Here is a 25,372-nt window from a genome sequence, read left to right as displayed (position 1 = left end):
ATGAGGATGAAAACACAAAATATTTCCATAATACTATATGGGAAACATAATTTAATTATGATGGCAATAATGTTAAGTCATTTGAGGAAAGGAAATCATTGATAAGGGAATTTCTCACTTAAGGAATTATAGAAAGACCCAAACATAATCAACATTGTTGAAATAGCAAAGAATAACTCATTTTTCCCTTTATTTTTGTAGGCAATGAGTAAAATGAATAGTTGGCCAAGGAAATACTTAAGAAAGAATTAAAAGTTATTTTGGCTTCCTTTCCAAGGATAAGAGTCCCACATCTAATGAGTGAAAAATCAAGTTTTTAATAGAGTTCTATGACGGACTAAAAGAAGAGTTATTGAGAACTATGGAAGATACCTAAAAAAAATAATAAAAATGGCTAGTTCATTTAATTCCATCTTTATTTCATTAATCCAGAAGAAGGATAGTCCTAAATTCCATCTTTATATCATTAATACCTTAAAAAGAATAGTCCTAAAATCATTCAATGACTTTATGCTTATTTCTATGTAACATTTATAAAATAATAGTTATAGTTTATGTTAGGATGAAGCTATATGGATACTCCAATAGGGTCAACACATCAACAAAACTCAAAGATTAAATGCAATGGTTATGTTGTTAAATTTATCCAAGGAATATGATAGATCACCCTCTCTCACTAATATTGATTCACATAAGAATTTGTGTTCAAATGGTTGATCGGATCTTGGTGTGTCTATCTTCAATTTCAAATGTTGTTTTAATTAATGGTTCTACTTCGGGACTTTTTTTAAAGTCTCTACAGGTAAGACACAACATTTATCTACCTCCTTTTTTATTATTATTGTCAAAGGATTACATATATTAATTATAGAGGAAAAAGAACATGTACTTTATGTCAAATTTTCAAAATCAGGAAATTTATAAATTCCTAGATCTTAACTATGTGAAATTTTGGCCTTGGGGATGTTATGAAGTATGGTAATTCTTAATAGTGCTAATCAACAAGACAATCCAATAGAAAAAAATATTGACTATGTACCAACAAGTTTCAACCCTCTAGGAAAATCTTATCAAACAAAAACAATATTTGAAAATCACTTTATGACACCGAGAATTATACTAATAAATATACTCTTATCTTCCTCAAGATGAATGTTAAATGATTCAACAATTTCAACCTTAACTTGTGTCAAATTAACAATATACAAACATTACAAAATACCAAAGCATGAAGAAATAGAGAATTGAAAATCAATTGTACAACAAAAAAAATCTTGTGGCTTCTAAAACCTCCATATGTGTGTATAAAAATGTTGGTCATGTACATACATAACATCATTTAAATGCTAGTACAATTCTCTATCTCTCCGAAGCCTTAGATAGGTAAAACCAAAAGACCCTAGTCAACACCAAGAAGCTTTAACAAGCAAACATCGTTGTCATTTCCTCTTAGGAAATATGTCCTCTCTTCTTCACTCTTCAACAAGTACAATATAGAGTTTAATAACAAAACCATAGCTTTAATGGCTCCAAGGGATGAAACCCTAACTATAATATTCAAGATGCTCCAAGAAACCCTAGTATCTCAGAGAGAGAGAGGTGCACTCTTCTCTTCACATCCCTAATTCAATATTATCAAGATGCTATTAGATCATCATCTTGGACCTCTACTTCATAAGAATAAGAACACGCATATCACAAGAGCTAGCTCTCAACAAAGATGTTCTCTATAAACTTCATAATTTAGAGTTTTCTCATGAACCCTAGTGCTTTAGTCTAAGAGAACAACTATAAAAAAAGAGTATAATAATGATGATTAAATGGACTTATCCTTCCTATACATATATAACAAGTAAGAGATGCCAACAATACATATGTGAGCCCAAACCCTTAAAGGAAGCTACAAAACCACAAGTAGTCATACACATGTGAAATGCTATAATCCAAAGATACACATGTCAAACCCAAGGTGATGTCATACACAAGCAAGACTCCAATGCAAGGGCACTCCATGAGATTTTTCCAACACCCCCCAAGCCATGTGCTCCCTCGAGTCCATTCCCCTTGCATGCATACTATCACAACTCAGGTCTCCCCAAGTCAACTTCATGTTTCCATACAAACATTCAAGATGCACCATATCATCTACAATTCAACACCCTCCTCTAGAATGTCAAATGCTCCTCCACCAATGTGGGGCACCCTCTAAAGCAAGCAATAAATCTACATTTGGCTAATATGAAGAATGCCCCAAGCTATTTGATGATCTTCAATGCTCCAAGGAAGAATGCCATGCAAGCTACCATTGATTAAGCCACCTCAAATGTGCAAATCCATCATGGAGCATCCAAGGGATAATGATACACCATGTACCCCAAATATCATGAAGCACCTCTAAACATTGTGTAAACACCTTTGAAGTAGCCTCAAAAGCTAAAACTCTGAGTGTGATTAAAATAAAAAGGTCCTCAATTTTTACTTGTCTATTGTTTGATGACAATGTATTGCTATTTTTTAATGGTTCTAGAAGAGAAGAAAATAAGTTAAAGTAAATTCTTGATTTATACTATAGAAGTTCAGGAATGGAAATAATCAAGAGGCTAAAATCCCCCCTTACCTTTCATGGGATAGAGGAAGTAAAGTTCAGAGTTTCAATTAAAATTCAAGAAATTGGGTTTTTATTTAAAATTAAATGATATTACAAAGAAATATTAGAAATGGTTAATTGAAAGAATAGAACAAAGGACTAAGTAGTTGTATAATCATTGGCTTTTTTTTTAAAGAGAGATAAACTCAAGCAAGACAACATTGCAAGTAATTCCAATTTATTTACTTACCGTGAATCTTCATTCCTAGAGGAGATATAAATTAATCAAAATAAATGTTTCAAATTCTTTTGGAGTAAGTAGTAAAGGCAAAAAAGGTATCCCTCCTGTAATTAGCCAAACAACCAAAACCAAGAATGAAGGTGCTTAAAGTCTTAAAAACATATTTAATAAAGTCTGAATAAGGAATTTTGGCATCAGTAATAATTCAATATATATATAATTATTATTTTCGAGTAAATAGTAAGACAAAAAAGAAGTATCCCTCTTGTAATTAGCCAAACAATCAAAACCAAAAATGAAAATAATTCAATATATATATATATATATAATTATTATTATTTTCGAGTAAATAGTAAGACAAAAAAAAAGTATCCCTCTTGTAACTAGCCAAACAATCAAAACAAAAAATGAAAATAGTTAAAATTTTAAAAACATATTTAATAAAATCTGAATAAAAAATTTCAGCATCAATAATAATTCAAATATATACATGTATATATATAATAAATAACAAAAAAAACTTTTATATATATATATATATAAATTGCTATCAGATTTCTTCACCCCCTGAAATTAGAACTTTAAAAAAATAATAATAAAACAAACTCAACCAATATTTATTTAAAATTACAATTACAAATTGTTTTAAACTCTTAATAACTTTCTCAAGCTTTAACTTGGATCCCATCCTTGCAAAAATTCAAGTATATACGCTTCTTCCAAAATTAAAATATTAAAGTATATAAACTCCTTGCAAATTAAAGTATAACTCTTTAACATTCAAACTTTGATTTGAATCCTTGTAAAGATTAAATTATATGCTGTCCTTGCAAAATTAAGGTATTAAAATATATGCACTTCCAAAATTAAGTGCACTTCATTTATATTAATTGCAAAATTACTATACTAATTGCAAAATTAAGTATATGCACTTTACTATAGATTAATTGCGGATGTCTTAACCACTTCTATTTACCAAGAATATTTGGCTCAAAAGTATGAAAAGGAGATCATCTTAAAAATGAAATATTAAAATAAATAATGAAGAATTATTTTTTAATTAAAAAAAATCGTTATTCGAAATAAAAGATAAATCAAAATTTTAAAAAATTTAAAATTCACAATTTCATTTTAACTTTTATATCGAAATATTTTTTCCAAATACTCTATTGACATAAATAATTTAATTTTAGCATGCATAGATATTACATTTTATACCTCTGCTTTCACTACATACAGATACAACCAAAGCATGCATAGATGTTACATTTTATACCTCTGCTTTCATTACATACATATACAACCAAAGGCCCATGCAGAGATCTTACATTTTATACCTCTGCTTTCATTACATACAGATACAACCAAAGGGCCATGCAGAGATCCTATGCTTTCATTACATACAGATACAACCAAAGGCCCATGCAGAGATCCTACATTTTATACCTCTGCTTTCATTACATACAGATACAACCAAAGGCCCATGCAGAGATCCTACATTTTATACCTCTGCTTTCATTACATACAGATGCAACCAAAGGCCCTGTGCTCTTATTTAATAGACATTTGATATTTCACAACCAACAATTGAATGTGTCCATTCAACCAAATATTTAAATATTAAACCATCTCACAAATATCTAATATTTGAAATCAATATTCATTTCATCTAAATTGAGTTAAATTCTTTGTATAATGTAACAACTTTGTGCAAAGCCTCTGCACATTTCATTCACAGCTACATATTTCAGATCAGCTTACATATCTGTAAACGTTTCCATGGACTAATCGAAGCTTCATTCAGAGCTATTTGCACTTTCAGCTTTTTATCAAATGCAACCAGCAATCCAGAAAGTGATAAACTGCATATTTATTGAAATACAAAAGCACGGCCCCTCGTACATGACACCTCATGAATCAATGTTTAAATCTCTACTGGCAATCTACCAAGTCTCCTATCCTGCAACCTTATTGCTGTGTGGCCCATCAAGAGATTCCATGTCTTTACAATCTGTTTACTGCTTAATACCCAAACAGAGAATCCAATGTGTGTTTTTATTCCAATCACCAAAGACAACAGAGTATCAGTTGTTTTCACATGATCTGACCAATATTTTTTTCACGTGATCATAGTATAGAGAACATCTACACAATATGTATCACTGTTAAATTCAAGCTTAACCCATCCAACTATGTTTTATGAAACCCAAGATGAAAACTAGATTGGAAAGCTAACCCTATGTAGAAGTCATTGATGTTGTTGAGGACTGACAAGCTCTGAATAGGCACCATACTGAACCCAAGATGAAATATAGACTGGAAGGCTAACCCTGTGTAGAAGTCATTGATGTTGTTGAAGACTGACAAGCTTTGAATAGGCACCATCCTTGTTGAGAAGATTGGAATGAGAGCCTTGCTCAACAATTTTACCATCCTGCAAAACAGCAATGACATCAGCATTCTGAACAGTAGACAGACGATGGGCTACCATAACAGTAGTCCTGTTCTTCATCAGCTGGTTCAATGCCTGTTGCACAACATTCTCAGATTCAGCATCAAGGGCACTGGTGGCCTCATCTAAAAGTAGAATAGCAGGATCTTTGAGCACTGCTCTAGCAATGGCAACTCTCTGTTTCTGCCCCCCTGACAACTGAACTCCCCTCTCACCCACCTCGGTCCGATACCCATCTGGCAGGCTACTGATAAAGTTGTGGGCATTGGCCAATTTAGCAGCTTCAATAACCTCAGCTTCAGTGGCTCCATCTCTTCCATAGATGATGTTATCGAATATGGTAGTGACGAACAGAGCAGGTTCCTGCTGAACTAGACCTATGTGTTTACGCAATGACTTCACCTTCAATTTCTTGATATCTATGCCATCGACCATCACCTTGCCTGCAGTTGGATCGTAGAATCTCAATATCAGAGCAAGAATTGAACTTTTTCCCGAGCCACTGGAACCAACCAGTGCCACAGATCGACCAGATTTTACTACAAGGTTGAAGTCCTCAAAAATTTTCACATCCGGCCTTGCAGGGTAGCTGAAATCCACATGTTTCAACTGGATCACCCCTTGTACATGGGTCAGAACTTCGCCATTTGGGTCGTCTGGAGGAATTTCTGTTTTCCTGTCCACAATTTCAAATACAGAGCTCACAGCATCTGTGCCCTTGATTAAATCAGGGCAGACTGCCAGGGTCTCTGCCATGCCCAGGGCTGTGACTATGAGAACCATGAACGTTTTCATCACGGACCCAAATGATGCTTCGTAGTTCTTGATGAGAGTGGAGGCATACCACAGGGCCAAACCATAGGAGCTGAACATGGAGAACTGTGAAATTCCGTAGAAGAATCCTGCTATTTGCCCACGAATAAAAGATTTTTTTCGTGGCTCCTCTAATTCTCTGCTGAACATGTCGATGAGTTTCTCTTCAGCACAGAAGGCCGCCACTGTTCTGATATTGCTCACCCCTTCGGTGGCCATCATATTGGCTTTTAGATAAGCTTTGCTCAGGTTTCCCCCATATCCTGTCATGAAGAACCTCTGTTATGGAAAACACAGAGACACAAGATACTCAAAATCAGAAGGCTTGTTATTGAGGCTCGGAAGATTTACATGAATAATATGCACCAGTTTGAATACCACACACATCCGCTTAAACACTGAAATTTTAATAAACACAACGAAACCTTATAAATTCAAAGAAATCCTAAACCCCAGAAATCCTAAACCCTCACCATATTGAAACCTTAATAAATTCAAACAAATCCTAACTCTGATTGAATTCAGACAAATCATAACCCTATTGAAACCATAATAAATCCAAACAAATCCTAACCCTGATTGAATTCAAACATTCAAACGAACCCTAACCCAATTGAAACCTTAATAAATTCAAACAAATCCCAACCCTGATTGAATTCAAAACAAACCTTAAACCCAAGTAAATTAAGACAAACCATAACCCTATTGAAATCTTAATAAATTTAAACAAATCCTAACTCTGATTGAATTCCAACTTTCAAACAAACCCTAACCCTGTTGAAACTTCATAAATTCAAAAAAATCCTAACTATGATTGAATTCAAACAAACCCTAACCCTGTTGAAACTTAATAAATTCAAAAAAATCCTAACTATGATTGAATTCAAACAAACCCTTACATGAATGATATGAACAAACCCTAACTTGTTATGAAAGCTCAGAAGATTTACACGAATAATATGAACCAGTTTGAATACCGCACACATATGCTTAAACACTGAAATTTTAATACACACAACTAAACCTTAATAAATTCAAATAAATCCTAACCCTGATTAAGTTCAAACAAACGCTAACACTATTGAAACCTTAGTAAATTCAAACAAATCCTAACCCTAATTGAATTCAAACAAATATTAACCCTAATTGAATTCAAACAAACCCTAACCCTAACAAAACTCAAAAGCTTCACATGAATAATATGCACCAGTTTTGCATACCTCACAAATCATTTAAAAAAACTTAACGAGTCCAACAAACTTTGCCTCCGTTAAGAAACTTGTTATTAAAACTGAATCTTCACATGAATAATATGCACCAGTTACCTCACAAATCATTTTTAAAAACCTAATAAGTCCCACAAACTTTGCCTCCATTAAGAGGCTTGTTATTAAAACTCAATCTTCACATATATAATAGGCACCCGTTTGCATACCTCACAAATCATTTAAAAAAACTTAGTAAGTCCAACAAACTTGGCCTCCATTAAGAGGCTTGTTATTAAAACTCAATCGCCTAAATAGTATGCACCAGTTTGCATACTTCACACAACTGCTTAAATGCTGTGAAACTGTTTTAATAATTTAAAAAAAAATCCTAATAAGTAAAATTTCACTAACTTCAGTAATATTGGACCTATCTGCATGAATTAGCTACTGGTTAATAAATTCAAAAAAATTGAACTTTACATAAGACTTAATTTTAACTTTGTTGAAGACCACCTATAGGGTTTGAAGACCTCTGTTTAAAAGTCAGCTCTGTTTACATAATCTTTGTTAAACTAAATGTCATTAAATAATTTAAGAATGTAAAACCCAATATCTATTAAGCTGAATGTCTTTCAATGATTTAAGAATATAAAACAATTAAAATTGATACATCCAATAAATTACATCCGAAAATTCAACCTCCCTGAACTTCTTGGCAAATCATAAGTTTCATGTGAATAGCGGGCGATAGAGTTTGCATACCTCACACATCTGGGAAATGACGAGGAAGGGGTAAGTGGCCAATATAACCAGGGTGATACGCCATTGCTCGATGAATGCAATTATAACTGCAGTCACAATGAGCGACAAGTTTTGCAGTAGAATGGACCCACGGTCTACCACCAAACCTCTCACTAATGTTGCGTCCGACGCCAACCGAGAAGACACCAGGCCACTGTTATTGCTGTTATCATCAAACCACCCCACTTCATTTCGCAGGATTGCTGACACAATTACAAATTTCAAGTGCTGAGAAACTAGCGTAACCCCATGTTGAGTAAGCAACTAGAATAACAAAAAATTTCAAGATGCAAAACTCAGTGGTTTTGGACCCTCAGCTAATATTAAATTTGCAGCTCACCTTTTTCTCATAATGTATTAAACGGAGAGGAGCTAGGTATTTAACAACCTGTGTGGCTGGGGAAATGTTTGTGTGTGAAAATCTATTATGCTCCTGTGGCTGTCTGGGTGGGGAAAATGTTCATGTGTGAAAATCTATTCAGCCCCGGGAAGGATAAGAAAAAATTCAAGGTGAGAAGTTCTTATTTTGGACTCTCAGGCACCTCAAAGTTTGCATCTCCCTTTTATTTTCAGTGTAATAAATTATCAGGTGTATCTGTAAGGATAAACTCAATCTGTTCAACTATTTGGTCATGGCTATTTTTCAACTTAGTAATGGCTATTTTTCAACTTAGTATGGATAAGGCTTATATTTTTATTATAATAATAATAACAACAACTACATAAGTAAATGTGGTTGATATTTATACATAAGTAAACGTGGTTGATATTTATAGATTGACTCATTTTTATTATTATTATTTAATTTTAAGGTCACCACCAAGCAAGACACCAAATTGGTGTATGAGACCACCTTGTTTATGGGACAAGGGATCCACCTCTTTGCAGTGATTTGACTGCTAAAGTCTACCAAGGCATTCATAATCTACCCCCTGTGGCTTTGAACATGTGACATCTTAAGAGGAAAGAGGTGCTTTTAACCATTAGGTCCACTCAAGTTGTAAAATGTGGAAAATGTGCCAATCCACCACATTTACTAACGAGGTTGTGCTAGTAGATGGCTGACATGCACACTGTTGATTTGTAAACCATGCTTGGCTATGATTCACATTACCTGACTATGGTTATAAATAGTTGTCAAGGGTTGACCATGGTTATTAAGGGATGGTTGAACAATGTTGAAGAGAGTTTATTAAAGTTGACCATGGTCAACCATTAATTTAACAATATATTTATGTTATATGGATTTAACAATATTACATTTATGTGGATGATTGTTACATTGTTACATGAGTTCATGAGTTCATCATGGTTGATGTTACATGAATGTTACAATAATGGTTACATTAATGGGTGAACAGGGTTGACAAGGTTGACCTTAGTTCATTGAGGTAGATCTAGGTTGACTAAGGTTGACCTTGGTTGAGTATGGTTGGTTATAAATAAACTTGATTTACTATGGTTGGTCAATGATATGGATGATATTTTTATAATAATAATAATAATTTATTATGAATGTCATTACTAAAATGAAACATTTCAGTACCAGAATTAGACAACTAAAACCTATAAAAATATACATACTTTATAAAAATATAAATACTCTAACGGTCTGGAGTTAATTTAATGAACTACATATTATTAATAAACATCTAACTAACACATATTCTTAATCATTGATTAAATCCATTCCAGCCCTAGACTCACAGGTTATAATAATAAATTTGATATCCCACATACAAAGTTTGCAGCTGCTGTTTTAATTGAAGGATGCAATTCTCACCTGCGAACATCATCTCCCTCACACGTAATGTAAGACGTTCGCCCATTGTTGCGAAGTTGACATGTTCCAGCACATGTGCAAAGACTGTGAGCACAGCAGCGGTGCAAAAAAGCAAGCAGATTTTGCGTATTTCACTTTTGGTGTAACCGTAATCCGCACTGTAAAGGGCCACCATGCCTTGAGTGACTCCCAGGGCAAACAAGGGTATTTGTCCTCCTGCAAATATTGCTCCCGACATCCCAAGGACAGCGCGCATCCAGTCTGGGGCAGCCATTTTGACCAATCGAGTAAAAGGAACTCTCTCAGTTTTGGCAATCTCGTTCGTCTCTGAACCAAAAGGCCTGGAAAATGCTCCCAATGATGACTCCTTGTCTGATGCTTCGAAACTGAATGTTCTTTGCGAGATAGAGCCACCACCACCTCGTGAAACGACCGCACTGCATCATGAATCCAACGGATAACATCATGTCAGCCCATGTACAATCAAGAAAGCATAAAAGGTAAACTAATCCTGTATCAAAAGAATTTCTTGCTTCAAATCTAATAAGAAATCCACCAAAATCTCAATAAAGAATGAACACCTAACAATGTTTCTTTCATTGCAATATATACTGAGATATATATGATTAGCGTAAATTTATTTTAATTTTGGATTTATTTTAGAAGAATCAAATTTTCTAAACACTTTTTTAGTATGAAATTTGAAGAAAAAATTACACCTCAATAGATTTTATCTCTCCATATTTAATAAATAATAATTTAAAATAATCTACCCTGATTATATATATATATATATATATATCCACATTTAATAAATAATAATTTAAAACAATCTACCCTGATATATATATATATATATATATATATATATATATATATATATATATATATAAAAGGTAGATTGTTTTAAATTATTATTTATTAAATTAATTATATATATATATATATATATATATATATATATATATAATTTTATTTTAAATTATTTTTAGTTTATTTTTTATTTTTTTTAATTCAATTTAACCAGTCAAAATGTTTAAATAACATAATATAAGAGGACATTACAACATTATTTTCATAGGTTGGAAAGTGCCTCTGGACACAATAATGTTTATAGCTAAATGAAATCAGTCCACAGTCAATATGGTCGCACTGATTGCATCATATTATGATCTAATAGTACATAATCCAATTAAAATAATTCTGTATCAAAAAAATTTCTTGCTTCAAATTTAATAAAAAATCAACAAAAATTTCAACAAAGAATGAACACCTGACAATGTTTCTTTGATTACAATATATGTTGAGATATATATTGATCACAGAGAAATTGAGATAGATCATTAGATCAAATTGAGATATATTATTAGATCAGATGCATTTGAAATTGGACTATATATGAATCACATGGGTAGGTCTATCTTAATTCCAGATGAGAGATTAAATCTCTAAGTGTAAACCTTTTTTTAAGTGCAAAACTTGAAAAAGAGTTTATACCTTGTTAGATTTGATCCTTCTCCACACTTAATAAATCCGGATTTAAATTGGATCTACACTAGTTTCATATACATAAAATTTATTTTATTTTATTTTTAATATATATATATATATATATTTCTGAAATAATTTAATTTTTTATTTTTTTAAATAATTTTTTAATTTAATTTTATTTTTATTTAATTTAATCAGTCAAAATGTTTAAATAACATAACATAACAAGATATTACAACAACATCTCTTTCATATTGGATTGGAAAATACCTCTAGACACGACAACTTATATATCTAGATGAAATCAATCAACACTCAACAAAGTTGTATTGATACATAATCTAATGATACATAATCCAATTATATTTCAAAGAATATTCTAAATTTTGATAGACAGAAACAAATAAAACAAATAACTTAACTTTTCTGCATCAAAATCAAATCCAAATATTCTAAGAATATGAATAAACCAATTATTCTAAAAATATTCTTCCTAAAAATTTTCCAAAATCTGACCAATAAAAACAACAATCAAGGAAAAAAATCTTCAAATCTCCAATCTCATTAAACTAACTAGTAACCTAAAATTATCTGAGAGATGCCAAGGCCATGATCCAGCCCACACCTTTTCTGACGAGAGAGGGCCGGACCCTCTGCAACCTCTTTACTCGATTCCTGCAACTTGACAAGGGTTGCATATGCTCCTCCCTCTTTGGACATCAGCGTTTTATGATCACCACTTTCCACAATTTTACCATTTTGAATTACAGCTATAATGTCTGCGTTTATTATAGTGGATAAGCGATGAGCAACTACTACGGTTGTCCGCCCAACCATGACACGATCGAGAGCTACTTGCACACTTTTTTCAGATTCTGAATCCAAGGCACTGGTGGCCTCGTCCAGGAGAAGTATCGCTGGATTTTTAACTATAGCTCTAGAGATTGCTATTCGCTGTTTCTGTCCCCCAGATAATTGAACCCCTCGTTCACCAACCTGCAAGGTGAAGGATGATAGTTAGAATTAATTGTTGTGCTATAATGCTTCCTGCTTTGTCAAAATTGTTTTTAGCAGCTTTTTAAAAGATATTTGGGTTTAAACTCAAAAGTTCAATAAAGATAGATAGCTTTGTTATGAAGTATGAGGTAAATCATGAAAATCAATGTTCAAAATTTGTTTGAGTCGATTTAAAGGCGGAAATTATGTAAATTGCAAATTCCAGAATATCTCAAAATCAGATAATCAAGAGAAAAGTCAAAAATTAACCTCTATCCTAACATCTCTCAAACAGTCTAATTTAAAAATATTCCTTAAATCTACAATCCACATGAAAACTTCTAAATTACCAAATTACCAGACTCTATGCCTATTGATTCTGACATGTACATTCCTTGAAAATTAATTCTGAGATTTTTTTACTGTAAATCACCTGTGTTTCATAGCGATCCGGAAGATTATTTATGAAAAGATCAGCATCCGATAATTTTGCAGCCTGAGTAATTTCATCCATGGTTGCGTCACCCTTGCCATAAAGTATATTCTCCCGAATGGTCGTTGCAAATAATGCAGGTTCTTGATTCACCAGACCAATCTGCCCCCTCAACCATTTCAGCTCCAAGCTTTTAATGTCATGCCCATCCAACATAATTTTCCCTGCCAAAACCATAAAAATATACCTTGCCCATATTGATATCAACGGCCAGAAAATTTTTAAAAATAAATAACTTAAAAGTTAATAAGTCAAATGTTTTAAGGATTTTTTTAAGTATATTTTTTCGTTGAATTTGTTTAGTAGAAATTTATTTGTTAGAATTATAAATTTGAGTGGTAAATTTTTTACAATTTAAGTAATTTTAATTTTTTCCAAATGCTAAATTTATATATACAATTAAAAATTCAATTTAAATCACAAAGATAAAAATTTGAATGAATTTTTTTTGGCCAGATTCCGATCAAAAACTCAATAACATCTGATAATTAGAAAGCACCTAACTTCACTTAAAATGCTAGTTGACTGTACCTGAAATTGGGTCATAGAAGCGCTCAATGAAGGAGATAACAGTGCTTTTCCCAGATCCGCTGCCACCAACAATGGCAACCACCTTCCCCGCTGGAATACTGAAACTCAAATCCTCAAATATGATGACATCTGGACGAGATGGATAACTGAAGCGCACGTTTCGTAATTCAAGGTTTCCCTCTACGCTCTCTAGTCTGCTTCCTTTACCAGAGCTTGACTTTCCAGAAGAGTCTCGATTTATCATCTCAAAAATAGAATAAGCAGCACTTTGAGCTCGTCCGAATGCACTTATATCTGGCGCTGCTTGTCCAAGAGACCTGCACAGACCCTTCAGGCTAAGTTCTCATCACCCAGCAGTGGGAAAAAATGGAGTTGAAACAGCTCTGCCAAAATCAAGATGACAACTATGCCTATGTTTCAACAGAGACAAATCCAGAATGAAGAGAAGAGAACCTGTTAGGAATGACTTTTAAAAAGCTCATTTTTAAAAAATTGACTTTTAAAAAGTTCATTTTTAAAAAATTAAGTTTAATCATGGTTAATTATGTATATGCATGTGTGAGTTAAGATTAACATATTTATTATTAAGTGTTAACATATTTATTATTAAAGTGTTAACATATTTATTATTAAGTGTTGAGTAACAATAGAATTTGATTATCAAATTTTTACCTATTAAATACAGTTTAAAATGTTACAAAATTGTCAATATCTTTCTTGAAACTATGAAGATAAGGTGGATAAAATAAGTGTGAAAACTGTTAAATTTAACAAACTAATCTGTTTTAGGATTGTATTGAATCTATTTAATCATATAACCTCCAACATAATTAAATTAAAAAAATATCATTAAATTAAAAATGGAGATTTGAATTCACCCCTCAAACAAACAGGATAAGCCCATAACACCACCAACTAATGACTTTATTGCAGCTTGAGTCTGACATACCTTTGAGATAATCAGTATCAAGACTATGATACCTTTTTTCTTTTTGTAATTCTCCATATTTTTTCATAGATCAATCAGAAATTAGAGTGGACTTAAATAAAGAATTCTATTTTATAAAGATGCCTGAATAAAAATCCCAGTGGGAATGGTAAAATAGTTGTCAAATTATTACTTACAGTCCACTGGTGACAACATTGAGCATCGTGGTGAATGAATTAAAACAAATACAACACAAACTATAACAAAGACACAGGCAGAAACACCAGCAAAAGTGAGACAAAGCTCACACAACTTCATCAATTCAATTGCTTAATTACATCACACTTATATAGGAAAACTTATGCAACCAATTCCTAACCACTCACAACTAATTCTTGTTCAACTGCTCATAACTAATTCTGTTCAACTGCTTCATAACTAAATCTATTTCTGCATTATTTTCACATCCTCCCTTAATGGAGAAATGGATTCTCTACAATACCTAACTGACTTCTAAAAACTTCAAATTTGATTTTACCAAGGGGCTTAGTAAATATATCAGCCACATTATCCTTGGTGTTACAAAATATCAATCCAATTTCTTTTGACTCAATTTTCTCACGTACAAAGTGGTACTGTAACTCAACGTGTTTTGTTCTAGCATGGTAAACTGGATTATGTGCTAATTTGATAGCACTCTGATTATCACAATTGATACATGTTGCACCACTTTGCGCTTCTTCAAGATCTGCAAGAATTCTCCGCAACCAAATAGCTTCATAGGTGGCATTGGTCAAAGCTTTGTACTCTGATTCTGTTGATGATAAAGAAACAGTTGGCTGTTTCTTACTACTCCAAGATACGACCCCTGATCCAATATGAAATGCATAGCCAGAGGTAGATCGTCTGTCATCTGGATTTCCTGCCCAATCTGAATCAGAAAAACCTGTCAGTGCAACATCAGATACATCAGTATACATAATACCAAGATTCACTGTTCCCTTTAAGTATCGGAGAACTTTCTTTGCAGCATTCCAATGATTTCCTGAAGGCTTAGCCATGAATTGACTAAGGATACTGACTGAGTATGCAATGTCTGGCCTGGTAGTGGTGAGATAGTTCAAACTTCCCACTAATTGACGATATAATGTTCCATCTGCCTCTTTCGAACCATCTTCTTTGTACAACTTTGCATTCTGTTCTAAGGGAGTTGACATAGCTTTACAATCTGTCATATTGAACTTTTTAAGAATCTCCTTTGTATATTTGCTTTGAGTGATCAAAGTTTTACCAGTTTCTCTCCATACCTCAATGCCTAAACAGTAATGCATTTCACCCAAATCTTTCATTTCAAAAACCTGTGACAACTGAACTTTAATTTCTTCAATTAACTTGTGAGCACTGCCTGTTATAATGAGATCATCCACATATAAAGATATTAAAGCAACATTTCCTTTTTCATCTTTCTTAACATACAAGTTAGGATCATTTTTGCTTTTCACAAACCCGTGGCTAGTGAAAGATGTTCAGGACCACTACAAGGTTGTTTCTACAGGTACCAGGGTTGGAGGATTATACAGATTGGATGTGACAGTCAAGCGCCATGTTGCATTGACATCCCAAGAGACATCGACAACAGAATTATGGCATCACAGGTATGGGCACCTAAATTACAATGATTTATCGTTGTTACAAAGGAAATCAATGGTTGAAGGTCTTCCTGTTATGAAGTGTGAACATTTACCATGTGAAGCTTGTGCACTTGGTAAGCAGCATAGAGAAGAGTTTCCTGTTCATACTGAGAAACGGAAGTATGATATTCTTGAATTAATTCACACTGATGTATGCGGACCTATGCAAACTAGGTCTCTTGGTGGTGCTTCATACTTTGTTATTTTTATTGATGATAGATCTAGATATACCTGGGTCTATTTCATTAGAAGGAAAAGTGACATATTTGAGTATTTTAAAGAGTTTCGAAATATGGTTGAAAAACAAACAGGAAAGTGCATCAAAATACTCAGATCTGATCAAGGGGGTGAATATAAGTCAAAAGCATTTAACACCTATTGTAAATCTAATGGAATTCAACAACAGTTCACAGTGCCACATACCCCTCAACAAAATGGTGTTGCTGAGCGATGGAATAGAACCTTGGTGGAATCTGCTCGTAGTATGCTGCAAGGTAAGAACATCTCTAATGGTTTCTGGGCAGAAGCCATTAACACTGCTGCTTATCTGAAGAATCGATGTCCCACTAAGAAATTAGTTTTTCAAACTCCTTTTAAGGTTCTTTATGGTTATAAACCCGATGTGAGTCATTTCAAAGTCTTTGGATGTACTGCTTTTGCTCATATTCCTAAGGCTAACAGAAGCAAACTTGATGCCAAGTCCATCAAGTGTGTTTTCATTGGATATTGTACGGATCAGAAAGCCTATAAATTGTTTGATCCAAGTTCCCATAAACTATTTGCAAGTCGTGATGTATTGTTTCATGAGCAGACTGATAAAAGTAACACAAAGAATGATACATGGCATATTTCTAATGATGCACATCTCAAGCTTGATACTTTGATTAAGCAGGAACAGGAACAGGTCCAGGTACAGGTACAGGATCAGGATGATAGCAGCAGTATGAGCACATCTAGCAGCAGTGAGTCATCACAAGGAGGTGATACACCTCAAAGCCAACGAATCATGGATGGAACACCCACACCAAGAAGGTCATCTCGACAGACTTGGCTTCCTGAAAGGTATAGAGACTATGCCTTAATGTCTAATATAATGAATGTTGAAGAACCAATTGATTATGAACAGGCTAAACAACATGAACCATGGATTAATGCTATGAATGATGAGTATGCTTCTATTATGAAAAATCAAACATGGGAATTAGTGGAACTTCCTGAAAATAAAGTTCCAATTGGAAGCAAATGGTTGTACAAAACAAAATTTAAAGCAGATGGTACAATTGATAAATTTAAGGCAAGATTAGTAGCAAAAGGATATGCTCAACAGGAGGGAATTGATTATGAAGACACTTTTGCACCTGTAGCTAAGTTTAAACAACCTTGTAGTGGTCCTAAACATCTTTCACTAGACACCCCAACTTACCAAATTCTACTTTTAAATGATTATCAGTGATAGTGGAAACAGATAGCAAATTCTTTTTAAGAGCAGGTACATACATCACATTATGAATCTGTCGCATTTGTCCATTAGGTAAGTACACATTTATTATGCCATAGCCTTGAACTTTAAGTGACCTATCATCTCCTAGGTAAATGTGTGTACCATCAGATTTCTCATAATATTTATCATACCAATCTTTATTACAAGTCATGTGTGCCGATGCACCAGAATCGATAAACCAAGCATTCTCATCATCAGTTTCAGCAGACAATGCAGCATCAGAAAGAAATAACTTAAGATTTTTAAATTCATCATTCACTGAGGTGTCTCTGTTTATGTAATTTCCATTATGCCTTCTATGTCGTTGATTTGATTCATTATTCTTTCTCCTATAGCAATCTTTAGCCAGATGTCCAGGTTTTCCACAATAATGACATTCAATGTTCCTTTTAACATAAGAATCAAGAGGTGCCATACCTTTCTGCTTTGCTTGAAAACGGCCTCTGTTTCTGTCCCATGGTCTCCCTCGGAATGGTCTTTGGCCTCTTGCAGTCAAAGCCAAATCAGAACCATTTGACTCCAATTCAAAAGTTTTCATGCGCTCTTCTTCTTGAAGAAGAATTCCAGCCAATTCTTCAAATGTAGGAGGTGTCGGTCTAGCTGAGAGAGCTGAAATAAACACTTTATAGTCTGGGACTAACCCCTTTAAAGTAATAGTTACCAAGTCTGTACTAGAAACCTTTTCACCAATATCACCAAGCTTATCACTAAAGTCTTTAATTCGGGAAACAAAGTTGCTAATGCTTTCATTGGTATCCATTTTGATAGATAGCAGCTTTGTTTTTAAAAATAAAATACGGTTTGCATTAGAAGTCTCATACAAACCTTTGAGAGTGTCCCATGTCGCCTTCGAAGTTTCACAGTCCCGAATGTGAGGAATAATATTGTCCTTCACTGACATGCGAAGCAGCACCCTTGCTTTCATTTCACGCTTCTCCCAATCTTGAGTATTAGTAGGAGGTGGAGGCTTGGTCTCGTCACCTTTGACAATCGGCCAGAGATTGTATGCCTCCAGTACTGTGATGATCTTAAATTTCCAATTTACATAGTTTTCTCCATCAAGTCTTGAAGACTCATTTAAATATGAATCTGCAAGGGGATTAGCCATTTCTGAACTCTGCTATCAAGAAGCTTGAAATTACAAGATTCTGCAAAATTTATCCTTGAAATATTCTGACCGAAATATGTTTTCAGAGAGTATAATCACTTTCAGAGTTGACAGAAACAGAAAACTAGTGTTGGTATCCAACAACAGCACATACGCTAATACAAACAATAACAGAGTCCACACAATTTAATAAACACGAACAGATACAGACACGCCTTTTAATCATAACCAGACAGACCAGCATATATTTAACAGTTAAATATCACCACGGGTTTGTGGCTCTTCACCGCAGACAGACCACTCTTCAATCCACGTTTATCTCCACGGGTTTGTGGCTCTTCACCGCACAGAAAACTCACCAAATGGAATGCCGCTGGCTTCTGGCAATTGGCTGTGGACCCGGGAAACTGTGCGATATGCAAATTTCACCTCACGGCTTACTGTGGCAACTGTGTCATTCTCTGCGTTATTTCCTTCAAACGACGACTTCAGAAAACAGTGGCACACTCTAATGGCAGAGTGGCTCTGATACCAAATTAAAACAAATACAACACAAACTATAACAAAGACACAGGCAGAAACACCAGCAAAAGTGAGACAAAGCTCACACAACTTCATCAATTCAATTGCTTAATTACATCACACTTATATAGGAAAACTTATGCAACCAATTCCTAACCACTCACAACTAATTCTTGTTCAACTGCTCATAACTAATTCTGTTCAACTGCTTCATAACTAAATCTATTTCTGCATTATTTTCACAGAATGCTTCCCCGCCATCTATTACCCCTTCGTGCACGACCCGACTTGTGTACCAGAGCAGCAACGCCCAGGACAAGAACAACAGGCAGTGCATGGATCCCAGTCCCAGACCTTTGGCTAATCCACTCTTTCTTCCAATCTCATATGTTTTCTGCAGAGCATTTTTGTACGAACTAACTGCCTTGTCCTCCCCGACGAATGCATACACCGTCCGCAGATTCCCAATTACCTTCCCTTTTCAGTAAGGGGCAATTCAGTGATCTAATATCATTGTCAAAGAAACTGTATAGAAACCTATGCTACCAGAAAAAAGAATCTCAACAAGCAACAAAAATTCACCAGGTTCTGACTAACCACTAAAGCGTTCAGATAGGGATTATTTATTCTTCCTAAAAACAATAACCTTAAAAAAAAATTTGCAGTGTGATAACTTTTATCAGTCATTCTCTGATTTAGAAATTTGTAACTATTTCCATTATGAAAGGGATGTAAAATATTGTACAGAACAACTAATTTACCATAAAACAAGAACCTCTTTTCACCATTACTGAGTTTACAATAAATACAGAGCCCACAGTGATATTATTTCTATAAAAACTACAATCATTTCTCATAATCATGGAATTTACAGTAAGAAACTAGAATCACTTTTCATATTTATAATAAAAACAAAGAACCTCTTTTCACATTACTGAGTTTGCAATAAATACAAAAGCCACTCTATTTTACTCGTATTATTTCTATAAAAACAAGAATCACTTCTCATAATCATGGAATTTACGAAGTAACAACTAATTTACCATAAGAAACCAGAACCACTTTTCATATTTACAATAAAAACAAAAATCTATTTCCATCATTACTGAGCTTACAATAAATACAAAAACCACTTTATTAATTATATTTTTATAAAAACCAAAATCACTTTTCATAATCATGGAATTTACTGTAACAACTAATTTACAGTAAGAAACAGAACCATTTTTCATTTTTGCAATAAAAGCAAGAATCTCTTTAAAACATTACTTTACTGTCAGCAATAAAAGCAAGAATCTTTGTAAAACATTACTGTGTTTATAATAAATACAAAAACCACTTTACTGATATTATTTCTATAAAAACAAAAACCACTTGGCATAATCATGGAATTTACAATAACAACTAATTTACAATAAAAAAACAAGAACCACTTTTCACCATTACTACAAAAGTCCAATTACCATTAATAAGAAAAGGCCAATTTCTTATTATTGCTTAATAGGAAAAATTTAACTTTTAATAATGAATCATGTAATTTACAATAAAACTAGATGCCACTTCCTGATCATTGTTGGAAAATGAAAATTGGGCAACCATCTAAATGTGATTTGTGTTTTGCTCATGGTTGGGAAATGCGGAAATTAAACAATGTTATAAACATGATTGTTACGGAAGAACAAGAACCACTCTCTGCTATCATGGAATTTATAATAAAAACAAAAATCTTTTTGACCGGAAAAATTGGACAATGATTCCAAAATTATTCACTCTCATAACCCAATATAAAAAAAGTGCAAAAATATTATAGATTATTCAAATTTCTAAAATTAAAAACGTAAAATTCATCACAAAATGTTAAAATTAAAAACATATCATTTTAGGTTAAAATTAAAAACATATGATTCATAACAAAAGGGTGCAATAGCTTGCAATAGTGCAAATATCAAAATGTTCACTCTTGAATTTGTATATAACAGATCAGCGCACAATTAAAATAACTGACTAACTTTTTCATTCGATATCAAGGATGGACAGAGCGCCAAATTTCTTGACCAGTAATTTTGAGGAACGCTACTATATCCTCGTCAGTCTACCTCAATGGTCTGCCTAGAATGCAAGATTTTACCGAACCCACAAAAAACATTTGGAACTTACACTATTTCTTTTATAGATGGCATTTCACTGAACCCACACAAGCCTTCTGGAAGATTACACAGTTTTTTGTTGGAATATTAATTCCAACTGCCGTGCAGTGTTGCCGGAAGCCGACAGTTGAACAGCGACCGTAAAACTACTCCAGAAAACCGCCGGTGCTCATCACACCGCTTTTCATCGAAAGTTGTTTTTCCTCCAAGGGCTCCGATCATTGCGACCTGTTGACGCGTATTCTCAGTACGGTTTCAAAACCGCTCATTCCCCGGCCGGTAATGTTTGTTTGGTTTGGGCAAGCGATATTCGTCTGATTGCGAGGATGCCTATCCGGTGTCGATCAAGTCAAAGCTGCTTACAGGTCTGCAGGGCATGGAGATTGCGTGGAGTAAAGATTTTCGTTTGACCGCCGTTTGCTGCAGTGAATTCACAGATTGTACATACGCTCCAGAAATTAATTTATCTCCATACCGAAGTAATTGAGGAAATTTACTTCAGTCAGTGAATGTTGGTAAAACATTCAATTTTCTTTAATGCACAGGAGTTGCTCGTTTTAGGGTAAGAGTAAAAACAAAGTTTTAGTTGTTGTTTTGGAGTAAGGTATCAAATGAAATGGGCGCAACACTGTGAACTGAAGTGTGCAGCAGTGCAAAAGAAAAATAAAAATGCATAGCAATGCAGAGATTGAAAATTGTAATGTAATGTGAGGGAAGCGTGCAGTGAATATACACAACAGTGTAGTTTGTTGAAGAAATGGGATTCACGAGGCAGCGTGAGGTAGTTTTTGTTGTTAAAAAAATGTGGAATGTGCAGCAGCACAAGTATATTGTTTTGAGAACGCATATGAAATGCAAGGGGGAGCACATAGTTGTTTTGTTGTGAAAACAAAAGGGGACGCATGCGGGAGCGCGTATGTGTAATTTCCACACAGCAGTGTGTTGATCTCTCCAGCAGAGACAAAAGTTTTATTTTGTAATGCAGCGGCATGAAGATTATTTTTTTGTTGAAGAAACGAAATGTAATGAGGAGAAGGGAAGCACGCATCAGTGCAAATCATGAAATCTTTCACACAATAGTGAGAACGGAAATCGTGAATGAAACAAGAGGATTTTATTTTTCTTTACAGCAGTAAATATAAGATCTTGTTTTTACAATAGTGAATGTAAAAGATTTTTACACACAACAGTGTAAAATCTCAGGTGGAGGCAGAGTAATTTTGTTTTTAGTGGAAGTTCTTGGTGAATCCCACTGTTAAAGAGGAAGATGCTTTTCAGCACAGTCTCCGGTGAATCCCTCTGTTAAGAGGAAGATCTGTTGTCTTTGGTGAATCCCTCTGTCAAGAGGAAGATGCTTTTCAGAATAGACTGGTGAATCCCTCTGGTTAAGAGGAAGATGCTCTTCAGCATAATATTTGGTGAATCCCTCTATCAAGAGAAAGATGCTTTTCAGCATAGACTGGTGAATCCCTCTGGTTAAGAGGAAGATGCTCTTCAGCATAATCTCTGGTGAATCCATCTATGTGAGGAAGACGTTTTGTAACAGTTGGTTTATTGTAAATGAATAGAAGTTTTTTTTGTTTGTTGCTGAAACTTTATCTTCAGCAAGCTGAAATTTTGTCTGCAGCAAGATCCTGTGTTGTAAAACAGAGTATTATCCTCTGTTCAAGTGATTTTTTTTTGTTCTGGAATTATCAGAAATTCCTAGCAGAGTATCATTCTTTGTGTTGTGTTTGTTTTGTTTTTGGAATCTTAGCAGAAAAAATTCTCAACGTTAAAACAGAGCATTGTCTCTCTGTTCAGTTTGTTCGAAATTACCAGAAATTTCCAACATGGTATCATAGCTAGTCCAGGCTCTTTGAAGGTGTCAAAGAAGCTGAAGGAAGGATTCTTATTGCAGCAGCTTCTTTAGCAGCGCGAAGACTCAGCAAAAGGATTCAGGTATTTCTCAAAGTTTTCTGTGTTACTATTGAAGACAGTCAGATAGTTTGGATACTCAGTCAAATGGCGAGGTCAAAGAAGAAAGTCACCAATCCTGCTAAGAATGTGTCTCCATCTACTACTAAAATAGAAGACAATCAACTTGAAAGCTTTCTATTTGAGGCCCCAAGGTTCAATGAGAATTATTATATATGGGAAGTAAAAATGAGGGTTTTCTTACAGTCTCAAGGGATCGAAATTTGGGAATCAGTGATTGATGATAGCAGGAAGGATAGAGAATCCAAGGAGTACAATGCAAAAGTAGCAAAGATAATCTTGGATGGGCTGCCTGATTCTGTAAATAAGAATCTAGGAAAATATTCATCAGCAAAGGATATATGGGACAGACTTCATGACCTTCACGCAAAGGGAGCACTGACCATGACCATCAATCAAGAAGGAAATTCTGAACCCATCATAGAAGCTGAAAATGAGAAGGTTGACCTCATCAAGCTTCAAGTACAAGAAAGGGATGAAGAGCTCGCCAAGCTTAAGAAGGAACTTGATCAAAGCAAAAGGAAGCATCATGAAGAAGTCATATCCATGACAAATCAATTGAATAAAGCAAAGAAGCAGGAAAATACCTTGTCAAGTCAACTTGAACAAAGGCACAAGAGCGTGAACAAACTTGAAGAAGAGATTGGTCAGTACAAGGTAGAGGTCTCCTCCCTTAAGTCTCAATTACAAGAAGCCAGGAAACAGGCACAAGAAGCTGAGAAGAAGATGGAGAGAAGTCAAGCAAAGAATGAAGAAATATTCAAAATGAAGTCAGAGATCATCTCCCTTAAAATAGTAGCAGTTGAAGCTACTCGTGAAGAAGCCAGAAAGAAATTGTGATGCTTCTAGTTCCAGCAAAGGCAAGGAGAAAAATCAAGGCTACAATAGAAAAAATCTTGCTCCAAGTAGAAAACCAACTCCAAAAATAAATGTAGATGATGTCAAAGAGGCAAGAGGGAATGGTAATCATCAAAGGATCTCAAAGCAAAAAGGCTTCAGAAGTACATCAAGGAAACCTCCAACTCCCAAGTACCAAAGTTCATTTTTTGGTTATTGTTATTCTTGTTCAAACTTTGGTCATATGGCAAAAGACTGTAAGGCATCTCATAGAGATAGATGTTATAGTCTCCAACAACCTCCAAGAAACAACTTTACAGGAAGAAATCACGAAATATTATTCATGAACAATGTAGAATGCTTCAAGTGTCATAACATTGGTCATATGGCACGTGATTGTAACTTAACATGGGCTCTTACACAAGCTAGAACCATGCAAAAGAAGAAAGTTACACAAGTATGGAGAAGGAAGGAAATACAGTCTGAAAGTCCTTTGAGCTCCCCAACCAATCTAAGTTTCTTTTGAGAAGACTTTGCTGAAAGAAGATGATGCATACACTTAGGGGGAGCCAATAATTCTTGATCATTACAGTAGAGGCAGAATATGTGGCAGCTACAACATCAGCATGTCAAGAAATTTGGATGAGAATGATGTTAAGGAGCTTAGGCCAAGAGCAAGCAAAAGGAACTGTAATTTTAACCCAGCAGTTGAAATTAAAGGGGAGTGATAGAATATTAATTCCAACTACCGTGCAATGTTGCCGGACGCCGACAGTTGAACAACGACCATTAAACGACGACCGTAAAACTACTCCAGAAAACCGCCGGTGCTCATTGCACCGCTTTTCTTCGAAAGTTGTTTTTCCTCCAAGGGCTCCGATCAGTGCGACCTATTGACATGTGTCCTCAGTACGGTTTCAAAACCACTCATTCCCCAGTCGGTAATGTTCATTTGGTTTGGGCAAGTGATATTCGTTCGATTGTGAGAATGACTGTCCGCTGTCGATCAAGTCAAAGCTGTGTACAGGTCTCCAGGGCATGGAGATTGCGTGGAGTAAAGATTTTCGTTTGACCGCCGTTTGCTGCAGTGAATTCACAGATTGTACATACGCTCCAGAAATTAATTTATCTCCATACCGAAGTAATTGAGGAAATTTACTTTAGTCAGTGAATGTTGGTAAAACATTCAATTTTCTTTAATGCACAGGAGTTGCTCGTTTTAGGGTAAGAGTAAAATCAAAGTTTTAGTTGTTGTTCTGGAGTAA

General features: G+C 34.4%; 1 protein-coding gene across 1 annotated transcript in view; it reads right to left on the bottom strand.

The window, feature by feature from the left end:
* Window positions 1-4,478: 4,478 nt before the first annotated feature.
* Window positions 4,479-25,372, bottom strand: part of LOC149240994 (ABC transporter B family member 10-like) — a 33,193-nt gene continuing 12,299 nt past the window's right edge. Inside the window, exons 5-12 of the mRNA XM_089373855.1 lie at window positions 19,396-19,618; window positions 14,522-14,558; window positions 13,397-13,713; window positions 12,806-13,029; window positions 12,002-12,372; window positions 9,886-10,322; window positions 8,064-8,305; window positions 4,479-6,372 (exon numbers count right to left, since the gene is read on the bottom strand). Of these exons, the coding sequence (XP_089229981.1) occupies window positions 5,170-6,372; window positions 8,064-8,305; window positions 9,886-10,322; window positions 12,002-12,372; window positions 12,806-13,029; window positions 13,397-13,713; window positions 14,522-14,558; window positions 19,396-19,618 (3,054 nt within the window). The 3' untranslated portion in view covers window positions 4,479-5,169. The remainder of the gene's footprint in view (window positions 6,373-8,063; window positions 8,306-9,885; window positions 10,323-12,001; window positions 12,373-12,805; window positions 13,030-13,396; window positions 13,714-14,521; window positions 14,559-19,395; window positions 19,619-25,372) is intronic.

Source organism: Pinus tabuliformis, chromosome 8 (genome assembly GCF_031772625.1).
Source record: "Pinus tabuliformis cultivar Carrire ecotype Pingquan chromosome 8, CPIR1, whole genome shotgun sequence".
Taxonomy (NCBI): domain Eukaryota; kingdom Viridiplantae; phylum Streptophyta; class Pinopsida; order Pinales; family Pinaceae; genus Pinus; species Pinus tabuliformis.
This window is presented reverse-complemented; position numbering and strand designations above follow the sequence as displayed.